The sequence below is a fragment of the Curcuma longa genome, unplaced genomic scaffold (genome assembly GCF_044706935.1).
Source record: "Curcuma longa cultivar G26 ecotype Majalengka, Jawa Barat unplaced genomic scaffold, ITB_CL_G26_1.1 contig_20233, whole genome shotgun sequence".
NCBI lineage: Eukaryota > Viridiplantae > Streptophyta > Magnoliopsida > Zingiberales > Zingiberaceae > Curcuma > Curcuma longa.
Window position 1 is genome coordinate 17252 of NW_027431318.1, and position 24500 is coordinate 41751.

The 24500-nt window shown below is 34.9% G+C and overlaps 3 protein-coding genes across 4 annotated transcripts; 1 reads left to right on the forward strand and 2 right to left on the reverse strand.

Annotated features, from left to right (window-relative positions):
- The first annotated feature begins 1224 nt into the window (after positions 1-1224).
- Positions 1225-14518, forward strand: LOC141817372 (uncharacterized protein At1g76660-like). Its single transcript, XM_074705037.1, has 3 exons — positions 1225-1600; positions 12636-13824; positions 13989-14518. Exons 1-3 carry the CDS (start codon positions 1448-1450, stop codon positions 14213-14215), a joined length of 1569 nt encoding a protein of 522 aa, XP_074561138.1. The 5' UTR covers positions 1225-1447; the 3' UTR covers positions 14216-14518.
- Positions 14519-17115: 2597 nt separating this feature from the next.
- LOC141817371 (small ribosomal subunit protein uS19-like) lies at positions 17116-18924 on the reverse strand. Its single transcript, XM_074705036.1, has 5 exons — positions 18863-18924; positions 18608-18756; positions 18472-18529; positions 17670-17804; positions 17116-17417 (listed from the first exon to the last, which is right to left on the reverse strand). The coding sequence occupies exons 1-5, from the start codon at positions 18863-18865 to the stop codon at positions 17304-17306; spliced, it is 459 nt and encodes a 152-aa protein (XP_074561137.1). The 5' UTR covers positions 18866-18924; the 3' UTR covers positions 17116-17303.
- A 1989-nt stretch (positions 18925-20913) lies between these two features.
- Positions 20914-22940, reverse strand: LOC141817369 (uncharacterized). 2 transcript variants are annotated; one of them, XM_074705033.1, is made up of 2 exons: positions 21537-22940; positions 20914-21126 (listed from the first exon to the last, which is right to left on the reverse strand). In XM_074705033.1, exon 1 carries the CDS (start codon positions 22868-22870, stop codon positions 21548-21550), a length of 1323 nt encoding a protein of 440 aa, XP_074561134.1. In that variant the 5' UTR covers positions 22871-22940; the 3' UTR covers positions 20914-21126; positions 21537-21547. The 2 variants fall into 2 exon arrangements, with proteins under 2 accessions (XP_074561134.1, XP_074561133.1); XM_074705032.1 differs by having other exon boundaries at positions 20914-21167.
- Between the last annotated feature and the right edge of the window lie 1560 nt (positions 22941-24500).

Below are 24500 nucleotides of genomic sequence, written 5' to 3' on the forward strand. Positions count from 1 at the left end.
TTCATAAGATTGATCCATCAGAATTAATTGATTTCATGAACATATATTTGAATTACCAATATTTTCATAAGATGGATCCTTTCTCCGGACCCCGCATAGCGGGAGCTTCGTGCACCGGGCTGCTTTTTTTTTTTATATTTGAATTACCAATATATATATATATATATATATTCAGTAATTAATCTAGAGTCATTATGTATGTAGATCAGATTTTAGATCTACACTATTCCTAAATTAAACATCTGTTTCTACATCTGTCTCTTCTAAACATCTGGTATATTATTTTTTTCATCAGTACAATAGAGTATATATATCATCGTAACATCCTGTTCCTTCCATTAGCGTATATTAACTGGTCATCACAATTACAGTGCATCATTGTAAAACATCTTCCATGATTTGATTTTGATTTGGACTTAGCCAAACCTCCCGGCATTGGGCCCATGGCAGTTGGCATAGTGTATGCGTATCATTGGCACCTGATCCCGGAGCCTGTGCTGATTGATCCCATAGAGCGGCAGCCGCTTCCTCTTAGCCGGGCCCCTGTAGCTTTCACAACAGTGAACAAGCGCCTGACCCGAACCACGGCTTAGAACATTTATGAGCCTGGCCCGTTGATAACGTCTTCTCACTTCCATGCCTAAGAGCATCCGCAACGCGTTGTTAATCGGGCGTTAATAACAAATGTGGAGGAGCGAAGGAAGGACGTGGAAGAGTGAGGGAGGAGTGAGAGAGAAGTGAGGTATTAAACGCGTTCAGAGTTTTGAACGCGTTAATAGGTGGATCCGTACTTTTTATTTTTATTTTTTTAATGTTAACGCATTCGTAGAAGGCGCATAGTGTGAGTGGTGGTCGACCACTGATCGACCATCGTATGGTGATCAACCAAGGGTGCAGATTGTGAGTGGTGGTCGACCACTGGTCAACCACCACTCAACCACGTATTAAGTGGACCCAATTGATCATTGATTAAAGGCGTTATAACGTCACTTGCGGATGCTCTAAATACTGGCTCTGTAGTATAACATAACGGGACACAGTCAGCGGACCCGGGCACAGAACCGCATTGGCCCTCAGCGCTCGGCACGCAGCAGCAGCGGCAGTGCGCAGTAGCAGCAATAAATTAGTAGCAGGGGCAGTAGCACAGCAGCAGTTCGGAGGAGGCGGTCACCGGACCCACATCTTCTCTTTTGTCACTCTGTAGACTCGGACCAGAACGAAAAACCCAAGCTAAGGCAGCGCAGCGCAGAGCAGAGCAGAAGCAGGCGGCCCTCTCCCCGAAACCCTTTCTTTTTCCTCCTCTTTCTCGGCGTCACTCCTCTCCTTCATTCGCACATCCAGCTCGCGCTTCGAGATCTGCTTCCGCGCAGGGAAAATCCACAGCGATCTGGAGACGGGGGATGTGAAGAGGAAGCGGCAGCTCGGCAGCAGTTGTGGCGGCGGATTTATGGCTGCAAATGACAATGGCGGCGGTGGAACTGGAGGCGGCGGCGAAGGCAGCAGCAGAGGCGCTGGTGGAAGCCCCGTGGCCTCGATTACCAACGCGCCGGCGGCCACAGCTATTGGGTCCGCAGAGATGCGGCTCCGTCCTCAGGAGAGGGTATGACTATGCCTTTTTGATCGCTTCTCTTTTTTTTTTTTTTTTCCTTTATCGGTTTTTGCCATGGCTTCTTCTTTACTCTTCTTTCTGGAGGCCGATTTGACGCGTTGTACATTTAGATCTAGATTTGAGTAATTGCAGCGATGGGGTTCTTCGGGGGTACGCATACGGCATGGATATACGACATGCTGATCTTGAGTTTGTGAGAGTTCTTTACTTAAGGCTGCCTGTTTAAATCTCAAACCGCAACTACTTTCTGCTGATATTTCACTGTGACATGAAAAGAAAAAAAGGAATTATTATGGAGTTTTGCGTCCGATTTTGTAAAACTGGTGTTGAATATCTTGGGGGAATTGCTGAGATCTTCTATATTTTGATTCTTTAGGAAGCCAAAATAGCAGTGGTCTCAACTAGTAGAGATCTTCAAAATTTTGCGATCTTGCGTATTTAGGTTTATAAGAAGCCAAAATAGTAGGCCTTTCTACTAATGGAAATCTCCAAATCTTCTCAGCACTATATCCTAAATGATTTAGCACAAAAAAACTTTTTTCCCAGTTATGCTACTTCGGTGGACAATACTGACATTTTGCAGACGCTCTGGTGAATGAGCTCAACCTAGCTTTCGTTAACTGTCTCTTTTCATAATGTTTTCTCTTTAGATATTGTGGATCATGATGATGGTATATATATGATTTTCAACTTTTTCATGTATGAACCAACGGTTATACACTTATTTTCCACTCTCAAATTCCTTCCCAGGCAATTTGTGCATCTATTTATTCTGTTAGGCAAAAGGAGCTTGTACTTCTTTTTAATCATCTGACTTTATCTCTAGTTCAATTATCAGATCTGCAGCCTTTAGAGTGAATTTCCATTAATGTGGTTTGCCATACAACCACAATTCTTCTCGGTCTCTTTTTTTTTCATACTTGATTAGACATATTCTCTGTGCATCCTAAAATGAAGTTGGCGTATCTATCTTCTGGCTATAGAATTGCTGTCATTTGTTGCTTTGAGAAGCACATATCATCTTATTTCTTTTATTTCTCATCTTTTAAATTAACAAGTCTTTAGTTTGGTATGTTATTCTTGGTGATATTGGAGTGTCTTAACTTAGATTTGGATCGTAGATTCACTTGACAAGTTGATGATGATTAATCGGCTCCAAAATTTTTCGACCAAGGTTATGTCTCTGGGGACATCCTATGGATCAAGCTAAGCTTATCTAAGATGAGAGAATGATCTCATAGTGATCTTCTGGTTGTTGTGATCTTAATGAACACACCCATCAAGAAGACAAGAGAATGCAAGATCTGTTAATATGTATTCTTGTGGCACTCATTCTTGACTTGACTTAGGATTTGTTAATATGTTATTCTTGTTAATATGTTGTAATCTTCTTGATTCTCTCATCAAGAAGGCAAGATGGATTTGTTAATATGTTATTCTTGTTGGCACCAGAGAGTCTTAACTTGAATTCAGATCTTGACTTCAAAATTTGTCGGACAAGGTTATTTCTCTAGGAGGTAGGTTGATTCAATGGATTAAGAAAAACTCGTCTAAGGGGGTGATCTCATAGGGATCTCTCAGATGTCATGATCTTGATCATCTTTCTTGTCAAGAAGACAGGAGGACACACAAGTCCCACTAGCATATGTAGACTTGCTTTCAAGTTTGTATTTGAGCACACACCCTTATCTGAACCAAACAGGAAATATGCATGGGCTTCTCTATTACTCGAATAGCTTAATGTTTGATATTAATTTTTGATTCACTTCAAAAATTGGTGTATGTCAATTTACTTGTGATATAAATCATCCATATTTTTACTCGAAGTCATTGGTTAAAAAAACTAATTTAATAAACCTCCACATAAATGAAAATTAATGCATGCACACGATTTGACTTGATGAGTTCTAGTGAAAGACTTGCACTAGGTTTTGTAGCTTTTGGCATTAAAGTATTCATAGTAGAATATGATCGGATCTACTTGGTCGAACCTAACCTTTCGTCTTGAATAGTTACTCATTAGTATAGACTAAAACAATCACACCCACATAGTAGTTGGGATAATTATGCTGACATAGTAGCCTCCTTAGGAGTCACTTGGATTTATTGCTTTGTGTCCATTTTGACCTTCAATTTGATCTTAATTTTTTAAGTTCTTTTAACTTAAAGCAGTCACACTTCACACTTGAATAGGTGATCTCCTATACAAGAGTATTTTATTATACTCTCTTATATCTAGAGTAATACAAGATGGGGATTACTAAAGGCTATTTTTCTTTTTGGTTGTGGGGCCGATCGTGTGACGCCAATGGGGTGGTGGATTTCACCTTTTGCTGAACAAGGGATTACTAAAGGCACAATGCTTAATCTCCACCCTTATTTCGTACCTTTTAATCCTAGGAATGGGTTCATAGCGTAACTTAAGGTGATTTCCAAATTCATAGTGTAACTTAAGGTGATTTCCAAAGCTAGTAGTTCATTTGTATCTTTTGAAGCATGATCTTAGGATCTCAGGTTAGCATGATTGGGTTATCATTATTTGATTTTACAGTATTTGATTCTATAATATAGGATTTATCCTTGCTTCCTTTGATAAATTATATACTTGATCTAATGACAAACATTTATTAAGTAGATCCATAAATTGTTTTTTGATTTCATGTAGTTGATGATAAAGTGCTGCTTAAGATTAATTAATTAATGGGACTATGTCTTCAACGTATATGCCGACACTTACAATTATATGTACTATTTTATTCCCTCTATAGTTGCTTGACTATCATAATATGTCATAATTATGTCATATTTTTTAAACATGGAACATCCTCTAGGAAGTTACAAAGTCTTTCCTCTTCTTCTCCTTCTTTGTCCCACGCTATGAATTTAAATTCAATTGTGGATCGAGCTATGCAAGTTTATTTTGATGATCACCAAGAGGCTCCTCCTTTTAGATTTGTAATCTTTATAGTGTTTGATATAGTTATATCACTATAGTTGCATATCTTATATAATGTAATATGTAGGTTAAGGTATGCTTTAGATATCTTAATACGTTAGTCAATGTCTTTCGACGGTCATTATCCGAATTACTTGTAAATTGGTTCAACACAGTGCCCACATATTACTAGGCTTAGTGCATTTCATAACACACATGAGATTGCACATAATATTCCTTATGATTCTAGCATATTTGAGTTGAGAATCTCACTCATTCTTCCTTAAGTGCGGACTAAGGATTACTGGGTTTTTAACATTAAGGTTGTCATATGCATCACACCTTATTATTGTGTCAATATAATGAGATAACAATTAAACAAGCCCTTTTGATGTCTTAAAGATTTTAATTCATAGGATAACATCTGCAAGTTCCATACCTTTCGTCTCACATGGTCTAATCAACATCTCTGTATTTGTGATAATATCTTGATCATTTTCTAGTATTAAGGTATTGTCAACATAAAGGCATACAATCACATATGCCTTCGATGTTTGGTTAATTTAGACACATTTGCCACACTTGTTAAACTCTTTACGCCACTATTTTACAGTGTATTTAACTTATATAGAGATTTAACAAGTTTGCACAATTTGCCTTCTTGTCTTGAGAATCATAAATCCCTTGGGCTCTTCCATATAGATCTCTCCTTCTAGTTAAACATTTAGAAAGATTGTCAACACGTCTATTTTAAAGCTTATTTAAGTTTATACAAAGATTTAATGAGTATGCACAGATTGCTGAATCGAGTAAGACTAGAGGGTGGTGAATCTCGTATATTAAAAAACTTTTCTTTTTGAAAACCTTTTTAGAATTAAAGATAGCAACGGAAAAAACAAATTAGAACACAAGATTCATACTTGGTTCACAACCCTTGTAGGATTGCTATTCCAAGGCCTGTAACCTAATCCTGGATTACCTCTAGGGGTAAATTACTAAAATCTTCTTTCCGAAGAACTTTTGAAAAGGAAGATACGAATACAAGATGAAGAGAATTATAACACTTCTACAATTCTCTTGATACAATATGCTATAAAAATAAAATATACCGACAACGAGGTATGTGAAATTGAGGTAGGTTGTCGGAGAGCTTCTTGTCGCAGTAGCAGCAGTACTTTGCTTGAATTGAACAGTAGAGCGAGAAGCTCAGAGTTAGAATTGATGCAGAGCCTTGGATATCGAGGTTTCTTTTATAGCCTTTATTTGATCGTTCGATCGACTGAACCTCTTTATCAGGTGATTGGACTTTTGATTTTCCTTGCGTGCTTGATTTGTTCTCATCTGATCTGATCTTACCATACTTTATCGGTAGACTTATTGGTTGACTTTCAAATGATATTTTCTTTCTGAACATATCTCATTTTATCCCATCACGCTTTCCATATAGGTTCGGTCGACTGATCCTGCTGATCGATCAACTAAACATTTATTTCCTTCTTTATTGGGTTTGGATTTGACTCGTGTATATCTGCTTTGATTGCTCGACCGAACTCTTAAATTCCAGATAACTTTGTTTTGTCTATAAAATAAAGTTAACACAATATATAATAGTACTCCTGCCAAATAGAGTTAGAATAGTTTATATACATCTTTGCGAAGCCGAGGCAATGCCCTCTTCCGTCGTGGCCAACTGTAGTTTCCCGATTTACCTCCTCACAGATGGTTGTGGGGCCGACCGTGTGGGGCCGCTGGGGTGGTGGATTTCATCTTTTGTTGAAGAATAGTTTATATATGCATGAATCATCTGACAGTTTAGACTGTCTGATCTCAACTTAGAAATCCCCGTCGGTTTTTTCAGATCAATGTCTAAGGTTGTCCCAATCAGGATACATCCTCACTACCTCTCAATCTGATTGAAGTAGTAATATAAAATGTTGTTCTTTGATTTACTAAATATGCTGGTCCAATTGACCACCTAAGATTTACTCCCTTAGCTTTTTTTTCTTATCAAGCATCTGGTCACCCTTGACCTATTTGAACTTTTTCCGTTGCTAGTCATCCAGTTAACCTTGACTTGATTAGACTTTTCTCTTGATTAAGTCAATCTTGACCAGATTCTATTAAATATGTTGTCAAACAAACATCAAATATCAAAAATCAAAACTCTGGATGTCGATTGCACCAACACAGATTGCATTCTTGGCCTTGTTATATTTGAGAGGTGTCTTAAGATAATCATCTTATGGTTGTACTATTTATTGGATAAATAATGATTCACTATTTGAGTGCACATTCTCTATATATTTGATTGGATCTTAAACTCATTTACTGAATGTCCGCAATATGATTCATAACATGAGAGAATTTATGATTGGATCACAACTAGTGAGCGTCTCTATATATGCAATTATGAATGTATTAAAATTATCCTTAGTTGATGAATTGATTAACACAGACGTCATCGATTCTGTTGAGATTAACACATTTTAAATTCTTTAGTTTATCAAGCAGATGTTCCTCATTGGTTGGAGATATTATATGTTGAGAATTAAACGTGGATACTAGTTAAAGATAACTAGTTCATTGAAGTGACCTGCCATGAGACTTCATATGATTTTATACATATAGAGATATGTCAATGAAGATTTCAGTATAATTTAAGTGTGAATTTTCTTTGACTTACGGTATTCAAGTTATCTTGATTATGAAGGTTTATACTTTGATATCTTAAGTAAACATCTCTAAAGAGGTGTGGATTTGGGATGATTGAGTGTAAGCCAAAGTGCCCAAAAATGTTTGGATAACTCACAGAGAATTCATTGCTCCTTGAAAAAGGAGATGTATATCCTGCGATCGCTTTTAGAATTGTTACTAGAAGTCTTTGGTCAAAGCATTGCATGTCAAGAGTATGATACTTTTGGGCACATGTATGAGTAACTTGAATCCATAGGACAAGAAAGCAACTTGAGTTAAGTGTGACATAGTCAGCCTAGTGGAGACTGACACATATAGACTATATCCTGAACTATGTGGGTATAGGACGGTGAAAGGAACAAGACACGTCTCATTATAGCTGCTAAAGGGTTCAGAATGATTCTGGAATCAATTATTGATTTTCTGATCAATTGGGGATCATGATGTATTATTAGGTGTCAATCATGATCGTTCCGTAATTAATGGTTAATTATAGACAACCAACATAGTTGAGAATCTATTAGGTCACATACACTACAAGTTTCTCCGAAGGACTTAAAACGAATTTGAGAATTGGATTATCAGATCGAGAGAAATAAAGCCTGGTTAGATCGGACGAAGGGCAAAGATAATGAGCTTCGTCTTATGAAGACGAAATGAACCAAATTAGTTTGGTTCTAATAGAAGATATTTTGATAGATTAGAAGCGATAATGAGTTTCGTCTTATAAAGACGAAATTAACTAAATTGATTTAGTTCTGATTGAAGGTATTTTGGTTATTGAACCAAACGATTTAGTTTGATTTTGAATCGTATCTAAGTTAATTGGTATATGAGTTTGGGTATTGAGCTAATGGATGAGGTTTTGGATTTGATCCAAACCCAATAAAATGTTATATGAGATATAACATCAAAATAGGAATGAATGGTGACGCGGCTCGTGGCTTTGGAAGTCATCCAAATGAGAGTTTAGCGTGGATCACTGGTAGAAGCAGAGCTTGATAGAGCCGTTTGATTGATATCAATCTCATTCCATGTCATCCGTTAGGTATACCTAGAATAAATGTTATTTCTAAAAATTTTAATTTTCAGTTATGCCTTGTACCTATTGTATCTTGCATGCGTGTGTTGCAAGTGTTGTAATAACTAATTGTAATTATTGATTTTTTTTCTACTGCGCACGTTTATGAAATGTGGAAACACGTGCAACGCACTCGAGCTCCACCTAACGGCCTAAGAACCATAAATCCCTTGGGTTGTTCTATATAATCTCTTCTTCTAGTTAAACATTAGAAAGACTGTCTTCACGTTTATTTGACGTTTTTCGAGGTCATAAATATTGGTGCAATAATGCTCCCAAGTGGTGTAGCGCAACTAGGTTGTTTTGATGTGCTGAGAAAGAATTTAAGTTAGATTTGTCCATGGTATTTATATGTGCATTAAGTATGCAAGGGCTTGGTAGAGTGTGCATGGAGCTTGGAGAACTTGTGACTTCACGTGGTCAAGTTAGGTTGTTGGTTAACACGGTCAAGTGACTCATTGGCTTAGAGATCTCTAATAAAGTGGACTCAGAGATGATCTATGAAGCATGGTATGGGATGATTGAAACACCAAACATTCTTAGGGTGGCGAACTCTAGGACGAGGCGCATAGAGCTATTAACAACATAAAGATAAATGTCTTTCGTCTCTTTTTTTTTCTCGATTAATGTGTGTATTTGTCATAGTCTCATATCGTCTAATTTGGACATTTATTGAATGCCTAAGCATATGTTCATATCATTTTAAAGGTGTCTTTCGAAGTTTTTCCTTAATAAGTGTAACCTTGATTTTTTTTTTTAATATTTTCATTTCTTATTCTGTCTATTTTCATATGTCCGCACATCCACCGTTGCATCTTCATCTCTACAACTTTCATCTTTTATTCATGTACTCGTTTCACAGCCAACATTTAGCGTCATATAACATAGTAGGTCTGATAATCATTTTGTAAAACTTCTCTTTAAACTTTAGAGGAATCTTATAATCACTAAGAACACTTGATACTCTTCTCCATTTCAATCATCTTTCTTGTATTTCATGTAAAACATCTTTATCAACTTGTCTATCTTTTTACAAAGATGATTTTAGATATTTAAAACTTTCCGTTATAGACAACTCACCATCTCCTATTTTAATTAGAGTAAAGATACACTACATGAAAATAATGGCATGAAACTTAACATGAAAGACGTGGCAAGCCATGTGTGTCATGCCACGTGGCTTTTTCAGTCGAACAAAATGTCTTTTTAGCGATCCCGACAACGAAATTGTAGAATTTAAGATTTAGGTTTAGAATTTAGGGTTCAAAATGTTGAAAGACGTGGCAAATCATGTGTGTCATGCCACGTGATCGAAAAAGCCACGTGGCATGACACACGTGACTTGCCACGTCTTTCATGTTAAGTTTCATGTCATTATTTTCATGTAGTGTATCTTTACTCTTTTAATAATTATCTTACTATGTCTACTACTATTAAATATAAATTTTATATATTTTGTCTTTACTTTACTAAACTTAAAACCTTTAACTTTCAATGTCTTTTGCCAAGATTCATTAATCAATCAAAAATATATTCATTAATCATGAAGTTGGATGGAGGAACTTGTGATTTGCTGCCCTATTCTAATATTCTGAATAGCAACACTAGACAAATAAACATAGTAAAAACACTTTTGTTGGATTCAATTCAAAAATAAATATAATCAAAGGATTCAAAGCACCAACAAAGCCAACCCTCATCTAGTGGGATAAGGCTTGATTGTTGTTGATTCAAAGCTCCAACAAGATAAAGAGGATTAGAAGATCATTATAAGAATTGAGAAGAAGACTCCGATCAAACTTGCAAGACAAGAGTGTAGTAGATAGATGGTCACTATTGGCCACATTTTTTGTAGTCACTGCAATGAAGTATGCACTCTGCAGCAATTAAAAGAGGAGAAAACCATCAAGACATCTGCATAGATGAAGAGGAGAGTGCTGTGATTAAAAATGGAGAAATAGGGAAGAGGAGATGATGGAAAAGAAGATGGATGATACCATACTGCGAGGTGCAAAAAGTTTGGACTCTATAGTGATAGGAGAGGAAAATTGCTAAGATTAGAAGTGGATGCTGCTATTTAAGGAGGAGAAGAAATAAACAAAAGAAGATGGAAAACATACCTTGCACAGAAAAAAAACGGACGAGTGGTTTATTTCACTAATTGGCATTCATGTGGTGTTGTTTGTGAGTTTGACCGTCGAGAGTCAGAAAGGAGGATGATAGTTGTAATGGGATGAGAAAATCTCCAATTTAAGGGTTTTATTAGTTACATGAATTGGTTTTAAATAATTAAATTGGTTTTCTTAAAATACCTACTGTTTGAAAGGGACTGCAAATCACATATACGATGCATCACCTACCAAACTGACTAGGCAGCTGCCTTGATTTTGAAAACAATAACAATTAAATTTTTGGTGAAAAGGTTATGATTAGAACCTTCAACAGAAACCTTAATTGTATTTGCTCATTGAAAAGAATGACCAAGAAAAAGAAAAGATGATAAAGGAACTACACTAGTGTTACAATTGTTTTTTGCACTTGGAATTGACAACCACAGAGATAGTGACAATTTATTTGGAGTCGAGTTCTCCTTCATGGGGAGAATGATGCGAATTAAAATTAGAAATTTCTGTATTAGCAGGTTTTGAATTTTGTTTGTTTTTAAAAGTAAAATTTTATTTTGGTCAGTCAGAGTTAAGCTAGGTAATTATAGTTCTTGTTGAATAATTTATTTTAGAGATAGATTGTTCAGTTACCATGTTTCTCTGTGGTAATTTAGAAATAGATTATTTGTGACTAAGTTTTGTGTGAAAAGATCTTGGTTGAGACCTTTAAAAGAAATCCTAACCCCGCATTACTTATCCTTCAGCTCAATAAAATTTTGCTCTCTCTTTAAGAGTCATTCGTTTTGATGCTACATCAGTCCCACTTTCTGGACTCATATTGCGTACAAGGACAGGAAATTAATTTAAAACTGAAATCTTTCAATCAATGACAAAAAATGTTAGTCTATAATCAAGGGCTAATTTTATACCCTTTTTCTTATAAGATAAAGCTTAAGCTATAATAACTCACATTCTGCAAATGCTTACTGAACTTACTTTCCAATTTGCTAACGTTTATGAGCATGCTGAGTTATTTGCTCATCATGCACCTAACCTGGAACCAGCTTCCTACATTGATAGAGAAGTGTGTGAAAAGGGAACAAAACTATGAAATAAATGACACACTAACTGAAGCATTGAGTGATGCAGTGTGTCACTGTCACCCTACTATTGTCTATTGCTGTCAATGTGGTTCTGAATTAATTGGATTAAAAACATATTGCTAATATTTAGTCATCCAAGTACTGATATTATTAGTATATTTTTTACAGTTACCTTGGAAGTACAAGGTGCGGCATGATATATCATTGAAATGTTAGTCTGACAAAGTATCAGTGTAGGAAGGACTGCATTCCAAAACATTGGTCCTGAAAATGCCTTTTTGACCACTAACCCCTCCAATGCTGAAGTCATGGGACCATTGAGCTTGCAAAGGACCAAACATATGTTATGAGCTCTAGTTTCTTGTTCACCAAGTTTTTGCCAAATGGTTGACATGAATAGAAATCCGATTCATTGTTTCTGATATGGGTACTATGAGTTGCAAGCAATATTGTGCTAACAATGCTAGGCTGCACTCAATTATTTGGGTTAGGTATGGGCATGCCTGTCACGTTTATAGTTTTTTGTTGGCTCAATACTTTATGTTTGGCTACAGGAGCACCACCCAACTACATGCACTTGCAGTGGTATGATTATGTTGACAGAACCAAAGTAGAGTTGGAGGTGGTGCACTAATCAATATTTTGAAGGCAGTTCTCGTCTAATAGGATTAACCAAAGTTGTTAGGAAACTGTTTGATTCTTGTACTCCTTTGTGCAAAGGGCATATCTTGTTTTTAACTGTGGATTATCATCTAACAATTTATCAGATGAACTTTATAGCAAATACATGTGCTTTGGCATTGTAATTTAACTAAATTTTCACTAATATGCTGGCTTTGGAACCTTTGACAACTTGAGAGGTATTGGAGAAAATCCATACTGCCTGCTATTTCTACTCTCTAAGGGCATCGTTCATCACTATTATCTATGGACCACCAGTCTGGTTCATATATCTTCTCTTAATCAAATTTTATAATTTAATGTAGCTGCACATTTGGTTTGGTTTGCATGCTTTTATAATATATCTAGTTGAAGTTTGTTGTGCTCCTGGATTGCAAATTAAAGGCGGTACGGTGTTATCTAACTTGTACATTTTTCTTTGCACCAGTGGAGTAGATGGGGAGGTTGCTTTGGAGGACTGTCCTGTTTTGGGTCACAAAAGAGAGGGAAACGAATTGTTCCAGCATCACGAACTCCAGATGGGAATGCATCATCTAGTCGTGTAAATGGTCCTCAATCTGCTGGAATTTCTAGTGAAAATACAATTCTAAACTTGTCTATTCTTGCCCCACCTTCATCTCCAGCTTCTTTCACAAATTCAGCACTCCCTTCGACAGCCCAATCACCAAACTGTATGTTGTCAATGTCAGCTATTTCTCCTGGAGGACCATCTTCAACCATGTTTGCAACTGGGCCATATGCTCATGAAACTCAATTGGTCTCACCTCCTGTGTTCTCTACTTTTACAACTGAACCTTCCACTGCTCCACTGACCCCTCCACCTGAACTTGCGCACCTTACAACTCCATCATCCCCAGATGTGCCTTTTGCTCGGTTTCTGTCATCGTCTCTGGATATTAGAAGTGCTGCAAAAGAGAATGGAATGCGTTATTTATCATCTAATTATGTTGGAAGTGAATTCCAGACAAATTATCCTTTTTATCCTGGAAGTCCTTCTAGCAGCCTCATATCACCTGCCACCGGAACCCCAAGAACTGGGATTTCTTCTCCTTTTCCTGAGCAGGATACTCCTAGACAGTGGGATGCTTCTGCATCAGCACAGGATTCACCATGTTGCAGAAACGGCGCATCAAAGCTGTTTGGACTTAATTCAGATGCAACCAGAAATTTTATACTATGCCCAGATTCCAATTTCTTCTATCCTGCAACATCAGCCCAATTCCACTTGGACCAGGCACAGCAATCAGTTCCTCATAGTGCTGGGAGACATAGTATATCCAGGGAAGCTGATGTTCACTCCAGTGGAAACAGACATAGTAAAGCCTGCAAACAAGATGCAGAAGAGATTGAAGCATACAGAGCATCATTTGGATTCAGTGCTGATGAAATCGTCACAACACAACATTATGTGGAGATGTCAAATGAAGTAGATGAATCCTTTACAATGTCTCCATTTGCAAATAGTAAAACTGGAACTGATCTGTGTCGCACTAACGAGTTTGCCAACAAAGGGAAAAAGTTATCCAATTCACTAGTTCCTCTGCTAACAAAGCAAGTTACTGCTCAGCCTGAAGTTGGATTGGATGGCAGTTCTGATCAGGATAACATACATGCAGGTAAGATTAATTGCTATGAAGAGGATTATTTTTCTCCTAAGAAGAATCATACTTAAGTATCCTTATCCCATATGTCCTGTAACAGGCAAAAACCACTTAACGAAAGGGATACTGTCGTATCATTACCATTTTCTTTGAGATAACGTATCTGTTATGCTGTCCAGGTTCTAAACCAAACTGTCTGTGTGAAAATGCCTCACCTTTACTTCATGGTAACACTGACTCCATTGGCGGAGAGGCAGGCAGCTCAAGGTCATCAACCGATCCCCAACTTGGCAAGCGAGCACAGCCAGGACAGTCGCTCTCAGATGCAGAAATTGATTATAGGAGAGCGAGAAGTTTGAGAGAAGCCAACACCGCACTGACCTGGCGCAATTTGCTGATTAACTGATCTGCTTCTATGCTAGTTAGAAGGATGATGATCAAATTTCTTCTCTATTATCAAGTCTTTGAGCTTGCATGGAAAATTTTCTTTCTCCTGATTCAGTCTGTGACTACTTGTAGGTCCTAGCAGTTCGGCCCTATGGTTATTGGTGAGTCCCTCTCATGACTCTCTGTAGTCAAATCGTGATTATGATGAAGACATTAGTTCCTCTGATTAATGTTGTACAGTCCTATCCTTTAAGCTTTGCCTCTTTGTTAAGTGTAGGTGGCTTTTAGCTCACCTGTAAAAAGACCTGGCAGATCATAATGAGAGTCGAATTGCTTTAAATAATTATTTGCTTGTGATGAGAACCAGTTTCTAATCCTTTTTGTGGGAGGCAATTAATTTGTGGGAGATTCCCTAGAGATTTCAAACTTGAGAAGGAGAGCACCTAGTTAGATCCTTAAAAGACCTAATTATTGAATAATTAAAGGATCAATATTGATATCAACTAAATAGTAACAAAATTGTATACCAGTTGATCCTCTTATCCATTCCATATAAAAAGGCAAAGTTGCACACTTAAATTTAAAAATATTGATTCAAAATTTTAAAGACCAAAATCATAAGCTTCAGTAAAACGTAGAATTCGTCATCTCTAGTGGTTTCATATGATCGGTCTTATGATTAATTGTGAGGAGGTAAATCGAGAAGTTGCAGTTGGCCAAGACGGAGGAGAGCATTATCTCGGTTTCGTTGAGATTCGACTCTTGTTCACTTCAGTAACAATTCTGTTGTAACCAACTCAACTATACTCCAGAGCAAGATCAAAATCATAAGCAAATAATAATCAGGTGTCCTACAATTATTATTTGTACATTTAAGCCATATTTCTTACATTCAAATCTTCCTCCTCGTGTAAAATTATAAGAAACTGAATGCGTGTTATATTTCCACTTCAAATTACATGCACAACAAAGCATTTGCACTAAAAATAGTCATTGATTGTTCTATGTTATTATTTTTCTTCATATTACAGAAATTATAAAAAAAATTCAACCTTCATCAGTTCAAATATTTTATATATCTGATGCTATGTTTAATTATTTATTCTTTTAAAGGTGCATTAACAATAGACAAATTGAAGAGGAATTTTATCCCTTTAGAGGTTTTTACTAAGTGGAAATATCTCTATCACAAAATAAATAAATAAATAAATAAAATTTCATCTCAAAGGTGATTTATAAAATTATAACTTCTCCAAATGTAAGTTCTTTCCAGAGTTGCTGAAAAAGTTTCAATAAGATTATACGTGCAGAACTATTAATTTTATTTTTAATATTCTTGTTAAGGTAGGGTGTTTATGCTACTGTGTTTTATTTAATGAAAGAAATGTTATCTTCATATTGATTTTGCAACTTTTATGATTTTTTTTTGATTACTGAGTCACTCGTTGGATAAATAAAAAAAAATACTAGCTTCGCTCAACAACCAACTGAATGGTTGTGACAATTGCATAAATTATAAATAAATATGGAGATAAAAATTATCTTATCCGATGGCTCCAGCAAATTTTAACAAATTCAAAAATATCTCTATTCAAATGAAAGATATTTTTCCTGTTTTGAATTTTTCAAATGGTGCGTCATAGTTTGACTTTTATAAAAGTACGTACCTAATTTCCAAACTACTCTTTCCGTCTATTTTAGTCTTAAATTAAAATTAAAAAAAATAATAATTTTTCTTATTTAAATTGAATCAAATTGAATTGAATAAAAAAATTATTTATTTCATAGATGAATTTCATGCAAAAGCATGATATTAAAAAGTTCAATTTTTTAAAAAAATTATGATGATTTTTAAATTTATTCATATTTTTATCTTTTCAAAAAAATATATAGAAGAAAGTTAATAAAAAATTAAATAATAAAATTCTTGATGATTTTTTAATTTTATTTCACTTTTATTTATTTTCTTATAATTAGATATTAAATTAAAAATTATTTTTTATTAATATTGTAACTTTAAAATTTATTATTAAAGCTCCAACTTTTAAAATAAAAATAGATAATCATGAGTTTAATAATATAAATTTTTTAAAAATGAACGTTTTAGTGTTATTTTTATATAAAACTTCTGGATGAAATAATTATATTTTTATTTTTATTTTCTTGATCCAGTTTGATTCAATTTAAATAAGAAAAATTAATTTTTTTTATTTTAATATAAAGTTAAAATAAACAGGAAGATTATTTCAAAAGAGTAAAGATACACTGCTACGTGAAAATAATGACTTGAAATTTAACATGAAAGACGTGACAAGCCAAATGTATTATGCCACGTGGCTTTTTCAATCGAACAAAATATCCTTTTAGCGATCCCAACGGCGAAAGTGTAGTGGCAACAATTTCGATCAAAAACGATGTCTTTGCTACGGAGGAAAAAACCTTCTAATTTTGTTCGACTGAAAAAATCACGTGGCATGACACACGTGGTCTAACACATCTTTCATGCTAAATTTTATATTATTATTTTCATATAATATATCTTTACTCATTTCAAAAATTAAGTGCTATAAAAATCAAAATAGGATGCACCTTTAAAAAACTCTAAAAATGAGGGATGCCCTGTGAACTCTACAGAAGAACCATTCTTTGTGAATGAATTTTGCTTCTCTTCTCAAGATGATCCGTCTTTATAATTTAGGGGTTTTAAAAAAAAAACTTAGTATTTGAATTAATGTAAAATTACGATAAAAATATTGATCAACAAAGAATCATAAAAACATTTTGCTAAAAATTATCTTCTAATAAAAATATTTTTCGTCTCGAAGTCAAACAGACCCTCCATGTGCTTGTGGATAGACACCATCAGACGAGGTTCCAAAGCACATAAAACCTAAGCAAATGAATTCCATAAACAAGTCATAAGCTTAAATATCCACTTTGAATAAAGCAAAGCAAATGTTCATGAATCTTCCAGACCCAAAATTACTTGGCTCAAAATTGCAAAAAGGAAAATGATTTGTCTGAAAGCCATTCAAAGGTTCTAGACAAGAGAAATAACAAAATCACAATAGTATCTTCTTCCAACATTTCTTCAACTGGGGCATCGTTTACTTGAGTGGGATGAACCTGGAGGAGTGTGTGGCACCAATACCAGGTCTTCCGTGCTTCACAGGTTTGTATGAGATGGAGAACTCCGCCAAGTAATGGCCAATCATTTCGGGCTGTGATGACATATAAAAGGATCATTATGCAGTAAAAGAAACTATTAAGTTCTGTTGCAGCTATGAAATGGGAAATCAACATAATGGCAATTAATCTTCTTTTAATTGGCAAAATTGACCCCTTCGCAATGGCTAAAGATTCTTCTTTGAGCAAAGATTTTTGTTTGACATGCTATGCTAACCCTGACCGGTATATTTTGAGGTTAAATATATTGTAAATTTGCCACATCAAAACCAAAAAACAAAAGTTACCTTTATCTCAACCTGATTGAAAGTTTTTCCATTGTAGACGCCAATGATGCTCCCAATCATCTCTGGAACTATTATCATGTTCCTAAGATGGGTCCTCACAGGCTCAGGCTTCTCACCAGGAGGTGCATCTCGTTTCTGAATATAAAGAATGAATAGGAATTTATAAGTATTCAGAGTAATAATATTCCAGTTGAAAATTTGACAGAGATAAATGGAAAACCTTGAGTTAACCCACTTGATCTGCACAAAAGATTTAAAGATGCAAGAAGTATCACGCAATTGAGTTAATTATTTACAAATGAATGTCTTAACATTTACTAATCAAATCATCTTTTCAGCTCTTATTAATTGCATTCTTCATCTTATTACCCATATCTTATTAACATTGCCAAGTTTCGAGAGTCTAAAGAACTTACTCAACTATATTACTAAACTATTTTCAACCTCATTTACTTCAAAGACACCAATCGTTGATCATGGAAGGCCACTAACATAAACTTTGATCATGATGAATAATGTTGTATAATTTGACATATATAAAAGTTAGACAATTTCTATAACCAACAGGGTCGCAGAATAACACTGTAAGGGGAAACAGTGGTATGCCAGATACACTGATACTTCCATCACAAAGATGTGCCTTATTGGTTACCATGTGACAAGCAAAACAAAGAAAATCATACAATTAGCATAAACCATAGAACTAGTTACCATATCACAAGCAAAGCTAAAAGTGACGATGCACTTGAATTTCATGCAGAAAATTTTATATGCAAATAAAACACAAAAGGGGGCAGCTTACAGCTTTGCGAAGCTTCTTAATCAGAGCCATTGGCTTTCTCTTCAATCCTCTCTGAAACCTGCGCGATCTCACGTTCATTCTCAATCATAGCAAGGAAAACCAAAGAACAAAAACACAAGGAAACGAGATCCAAAACCTTCTGCGAGCACGCGCACCGAAGAGCTTGACAAGCTCGTCGAGGCCCAAATCAAGGAGCTGATCAAGATCGACTCCGCGATAAGAAAACTTCCTGAAGGTTCTCTTCCTGGGAGCCCCTCCGACGTCCACCGCATCTGAAGCATCCGCCTGCAATCAAAGCCAACAAAACCAACAAAGAGAAAATCTGCATATATCAAAAGACTGTAATGATTGCTACGCACTAACACACAAGAAGAGAGGAGTCGAGACCAACCATGGCGTCCGAGTACTGCTCTGGTTAGGGTTCCGGTGGTTAGCACAAGCAAAGCGGCTCTGAGAAATTAGGGTTTTGTGGGCGCGCGTCCTATTTATAGCCAGGTGAGAGAAACAGATGGCTGTGGAGTAACCATCAAAATAATAGAAAATAATTATTATAAAAAATAATTAATAAACTTTTCATAATCTTCTAATTTTTCTTCTTGTATTTTTATCTTCTCAAGTCATTATTGAATCTAAAACTTAAAATATCTTTTGATAATAAATTTGAATATTAATTAAATAATTCATCATTTCATACATACAAATAATAAATTATTATTATTAACCGACACATATTTTATATAAATTTTTTTAGAAAAACATAAAAAAATAATTTGTATACATGGTTAAGTAAATCTGAATTCCTTAAAAATTGAATATATAAAATTGTTAAAGTTATGCAAGTACTAATGAAGTGCATAATTTTAAGATTAATAAATATAATCCAAAATATAAACGATTTTATTGAGCTTAATTAAAATACATTTTCTACTATTATAGTATTAAATAATATTATTTTGCTAGATAACTCCAAGCAAAATTATGCACGTTATTAGAGGAAAATTCATAAAGCAAAATGATTATGCTTACCCTAAATGTCTCTCACATCTCGTCTCTAAGTTTTGTGACGAAAAATAAACCATGAGGTCAATTTATAATCGACTGCTAAGTGAGGAAAAAATAAAAAAATGATAAATCACAATCAGTCTCATGGACTCAATCCCTGGGGGAAGGTACGACGGCCAATCCAGATGCCCAACATCCTTTGATTGCGTTCCCCATTTGGAAAAAAATTCTTGCAAATACGCCGTAGCTAAGGATCGAACCGCGGATCCCTAGGTCACAACCCGGATGTCCTACCGTTGCACCATTGCCCCGGAGACAACCGACTGCTAAGTAATTAAGAGGTGGGAGGAGTTTGAAGAAAATTCATCATAGGCATCCAATGAGGTGGTGGATTTTGGACACATCAATTTCTTATAAAATTTTCAATTATCAATTTAATTACCACTGATTAGTATTTTTAATGATTAAAATTTCCATGTTTTTATATACCTTATTATTAATAACTAAATAATGATCTACATCTCAATTAATTATTTTAATGAATTATTTAGACCTAAATTTACAAAGATTACAACATTAAATTTTTGCAAAAATCTTTAGCAAATGCTACATGGCTAGAATTTGAAAACATTTTTTAGAGAATTAAAAAAATATGAAAAGGTTAAATTTAGGGATTAAATTAAAAAAAGAAGTATAAAAAGTAAAAATATAATACTTTTTGTATCATATGATAATTGTGTGATATGCAGAAAAGAAATTATAAATAAAAAAAGTTAAAAAGATGTTATTATAATTTAAAATTTTAGAAATAAATATAAATAATTATAAAAATATAAGGACCAAAATATAATATTAGCGGTGACACATTAAAATTATATATATGTAAAAAAAATTAGGGTGGTAATTATAAATTTTAAAAATTTGATAATTAAAATCTGATTTCACATAAAAGATAAAATTTTATAAACATATATAAAAAATATAAGGAGAAAATCAGCAACTTTAAAATAGGTATGATTTTTATATTCAGATTATAATAATTACTACTTTCATTACTATTAGTATTTCATGAAAAAAAAAACTTTTTCTAAAAAAATAGCCATCAATATATTCAAAAAAAAAAAATCTATTATAACGTTTATAATCATGCCAAACATATTCTCTATATTATTTTTAAAAAGTAAAAAAAAAAAATTTAACTATTGTGTTTGAAGTTTCATATTTTGCACTTTTTCAGACAGTATCAAATCTTTATGTAGTTACTATATTTTTCTATGGTCAAAAATGAAGAAGACGTTCTTTTCTTCATGTCATGTTTTTTTTTTTTTTCAATTCGTCGGGCAGTACCTCTTTATTTTTTATGGACATCTCATTCTCACACTTTTTCTTCAGCAAAAAAAAAAAAAAAATAATAATAATAAAATCCGTCACCAGCAAAGAATCAAAGTTGAAGTGAGGGATTCAAATGGAAATCCTGCTAATGCAATAGATATCTTACTTTCTGATTTGCAACCCATGGATACAGACAAGATCATTGAAAGACATTTGAAGTATGAACATCTCTGATCGCTTGAAACAGAACTTCCATGGTTCCGGATACATTCTTTCACCTTCATTGTCTTTGAATCAAGTGCTGGTATGGACCACTCCTATCTGTTTTGAAGTTAAAACTTGTGGGACACTGAGTTACCCTACTGCAACATTGAAGATACAAATTGGACATGATCAAATAATGGTTCTCCATTGAGTTGGAAACTAGGCACTTTCAATAATGGCTAATATGTTTTTAGCAATCAGAAAATTTAGGTTTAACAAAACAAAACCAGTGCCTATAAACTACTTGTAATCTTCGTCCAATATGATATATTCTTAAACAAAACGAAGCAAAAAATTTGATGTCCACAATTCTCTCTGTGTTATTTGCAAGTTCACTTGTCATTCAGATTCCACAAGTTCTCTTCTCATAACTTATGCATCTAATATCAGTAACTGACTCTCCTACAGGCACGAGAAAATCAATAGGAGATGCTCAATCAACATGGCAGAGAAGTATTTGAAATTACCTAGAAAGAGATTAAAAAGGTCCTCGTGATGCTTTTCCCCCAAAGAACACCTCCCAAATTAATGGTGAGAATGGTCCTTTCTTGTTCAAATGCTCTCTGATAGCTTTGTCATCCAGAAACAAACCTCTCTCAAGCAACTTTTTCACAAAATTATCAGCTTCCTCCATCCTTTTCTCTTTAATGAACTCATCCACCAAACCAATTAAAGTAGCTGTGCTTGGTTGATGTCCATCGTCCAACATCTCTGTACAGAACTCAACGGAATCCTCCAATTTTTTTCCTTGACATAAGCCCTGAATGAGAACCTTGTAGCTAAATGCATTTGGTGTGATTCCATTGTTCTGCATTTTCCTGAAAATCTTCTTAGCATCATCAAATTTTGCAGCCTTGCAGAACCCTTCCACAACAGCAGTGTAAATGACAACATCTGGCATGGTGCGTTTCTCCCGCATAAATCGAAACAGCTTCATGGCCTCTTGAACAAGCCCAACTTTGCAGAGTCCATCAAGCATGGCAACAGCATTAGGTATGAGGCCACTCTCCTTCATCTTTTTGAAAATTTCATCAGCATCTTCTGGTGCCGTCTCCAGTGTGATAGATTTTGTAGAGTCTAAAGTTTTTTGATTGGCGTCATCCGTCTTCTGCTGGCCAGATCCTCCAAGATTAAATTTTTGTGCTAGCGGGTCCCCAACTCGATCGCTTCCTCTCTGGTCATCGCTTAAATTCTCCGACCCACTACTAACATTAGGCAATCCATCGCTTGAATCCTCAATCCTGTCTCCACTGGCAGATCCTAATGGCGATCTATATCGTTGATTCTCAAAGTCGCCCATAAAATCTCGGCCGAAATCCTTGAATGCTGACTGCGTTGATCGACTAAAATCCTCTCTTGGAGGGGCTCTCCGTCTGGCTCTGCTAGGGGAACGGCCACGCAGACCACTACCAGTCAAACCAAGCTCGTCTTCGCTCAAATCAAAATCAGGGAAAAGATCACCTGAAGTGGCGTCGATGCCGTCCTCCTCTGCCAAAGGCGGCACCTTTCGCCTTTCCTTGCCGCCGTGAAACGCTGGCCTAGAGGAGGGCCGTTCAAAGGAGGCTTCTTGGTATGATCGTTGCTTCTCCTCCCTGCCATCGTCCCCAAAACTGATACTACGAAGGAAGAGTTCTTCGGATCTGTCGTCGCTGCCCCTTTCTCCTCTCACGGTCCCGCCGGATTTACTGCTCGTACTGAAACTGATTCCCGGTGCACATCGCCCACCTATCGAAGTTTTAGGAAGAAGTTGCAGCGTTCTCGAGAGATTGAAGAGGAGAAGCTTGGATAGGGTAGCTTGCATGACTGGTCTCTACTGGGACAGCGGAGGGAAGCGCCGGAGGAAGAGACGGAGATGGCCCGGAGAGGTTGAGATGCACTTGGGGTTAGGGTTTTACTTAGTAAAATTTTTAACAATACCCTTCAATTTTTAAATATTTCACCCCAAGACATTAAAGGCGTATTCCTTTTTTATTTATTATCAAAATATTATGTTTAACAACATCAGTACATTTTTTTTTTCAAACTAATTTTTATTTTTATGGTGTTATAGTAGTTACAAGTTTATAGATATTTTAATTCTGATCAACATAAATAAATTATATTATAGCAACTATGAATATATATATTTTAATTCTGATTAATATAATAAATTATGATACTATAGTTCATAATTATTATAATATATATACTTCATCTATATTAATAATAGTCAATATTATATTATTATAATATTTTGACCTTTGATTAACACTAATAATATTGTATTATAATAACTACAATTTATAAGATCTTATAATATGAATGTTTCATCTCTTATCAATATTGATCTACATTATGTTATAGTAGTTATAAATTATAACTGCTACAACATAGATAGTTTATTTTTTTTTTATCAATATTATCAATGGCGTAGCTAGGGCTAGGTTGCATTGGGCTCTAGCCCAATGCAACTAAGCAATTGGAGCTAATACATTATTTTACAGTACAATTCAACAATTGAAGTCAAGACATATAGAGCTAATCCAATCTAGTGCAGCCTAAAGTTCAATGTAGCTCAACAATTGAAGTCAATACAATCCAAATTTAATAAAAACCTTACTCACATAGTTTAATGGAAGAAAAAATTGGAGACCAATGCAGCTCAGTAATTGGAGTCAATACATTATTTTACAGTGTAGTCCAGCAATTAGAGTCAAGGCATATAGTGCCAATCCAACCCAGTACAGCCTAGAGCCCAATGCAGCTCAACAATTGAAGCCAATATGGCCCAAATTTAATAAAAACCTTCACATGGTTTAATAGAAGAAAAAAAGAGTTTTTTTAAATTTATCGTTCGACGTATCGAGGAGCCGCTCAGTCTCATAATGGCAACAGAGGTCGCTCAGTTGGGATCCATTTTTCAAGTCGTTCAACGTCATAGGTCTAAGATCATCTTCTTTCCTCTCTGTTCCTTTTTTCAGTTTAGCAATTGAGTTTTATTTTGTAACCATTTTCTCAGTTATAGCCGCCGCAGCAAGTTTTGAAGCTTGTTATTATTTTTTCTTTCACTTTATATTATTCCCTTAGCCGTTAGCCCTATTAAAGAGAAGCATTATATTATTCCTTTATTGAAGAATTTATATTAAAAAGAAAATGTAAATATGTAGGCGTAGACAGACAAATTGACATTGTTAACTATAATTACATTTTCAATTTGCATAGTTATTTTCTTTTAAAGTCTTTTTAATTTTTGATTTCAGGCATTTCATATTTTAGCACTGTACTAAATTTTACGGGTAGACAGTAGACTTTTCTTATTTAAAGTAGTAAAGTATAAATAATTTTAAATTTTTAGTTGAGATTTTATTTTTAGCGATAGAATTTCATCTTTTTACAGAAAAAGAATAAAAAGTGGAATCGTTATTATTTTTATAGTTTAACTCAAGGTAGAA

What these genes read in the sequence shown, in the direction of transcription:
- LOC141817369 (XM_074705033.1), bottom strand. Translation starts at nt 22,870, where the DNA reads ATGCAAGCTACCCTATCCAAGCTTCTCCTCTTCAATCTCTCGAGAACG.
- LOC141817371 (XM_074705036.1), bottom strand. An exon ending in GGTGCGCGTGCTCGCAGAAG is followed by an intron (nt 18,530 to 18,607) that starts GTTTTGGATCTC and finishes GAGATCGCGCAG; the next exon opens with GTTTCAGAGAGGATTGAAGA. An exon ending in TCAATCAGGTTGAGATAAAG is followed by an intron (nt 17,418 to 17,669) that starts GTAACTTTTGTT and finishes ATGTCATCACAG; the next exon opens with CCCGAAATGATTGGCCATTA.
- LOC141817372 (XM_074705037.1), top strand. Translation starts at nt 1,448, where the DNA reads ATGGCTGCAAATGACAATGGCGGCGGTGGAACTGGAGGCGGCGGCGAA. An exon ending in GGCTCCGTCCTCAGGAGAGG is followed by an intron (nt 1,601 to 12,635) that starts GTATGACTATGC and finishes TCTTTGCACCAG; the next exon opens with TGGAGTAGATGGGGAGGTTG. An exon ending in TCAGGATAACATACATGCAG is followed by an intron (nt 13,825 to 13,988) that starts GTAAGATTAATT and finishes TATGCTGTCCAG; the next exon opens with GTTCTAAACCAAACTGTCTG.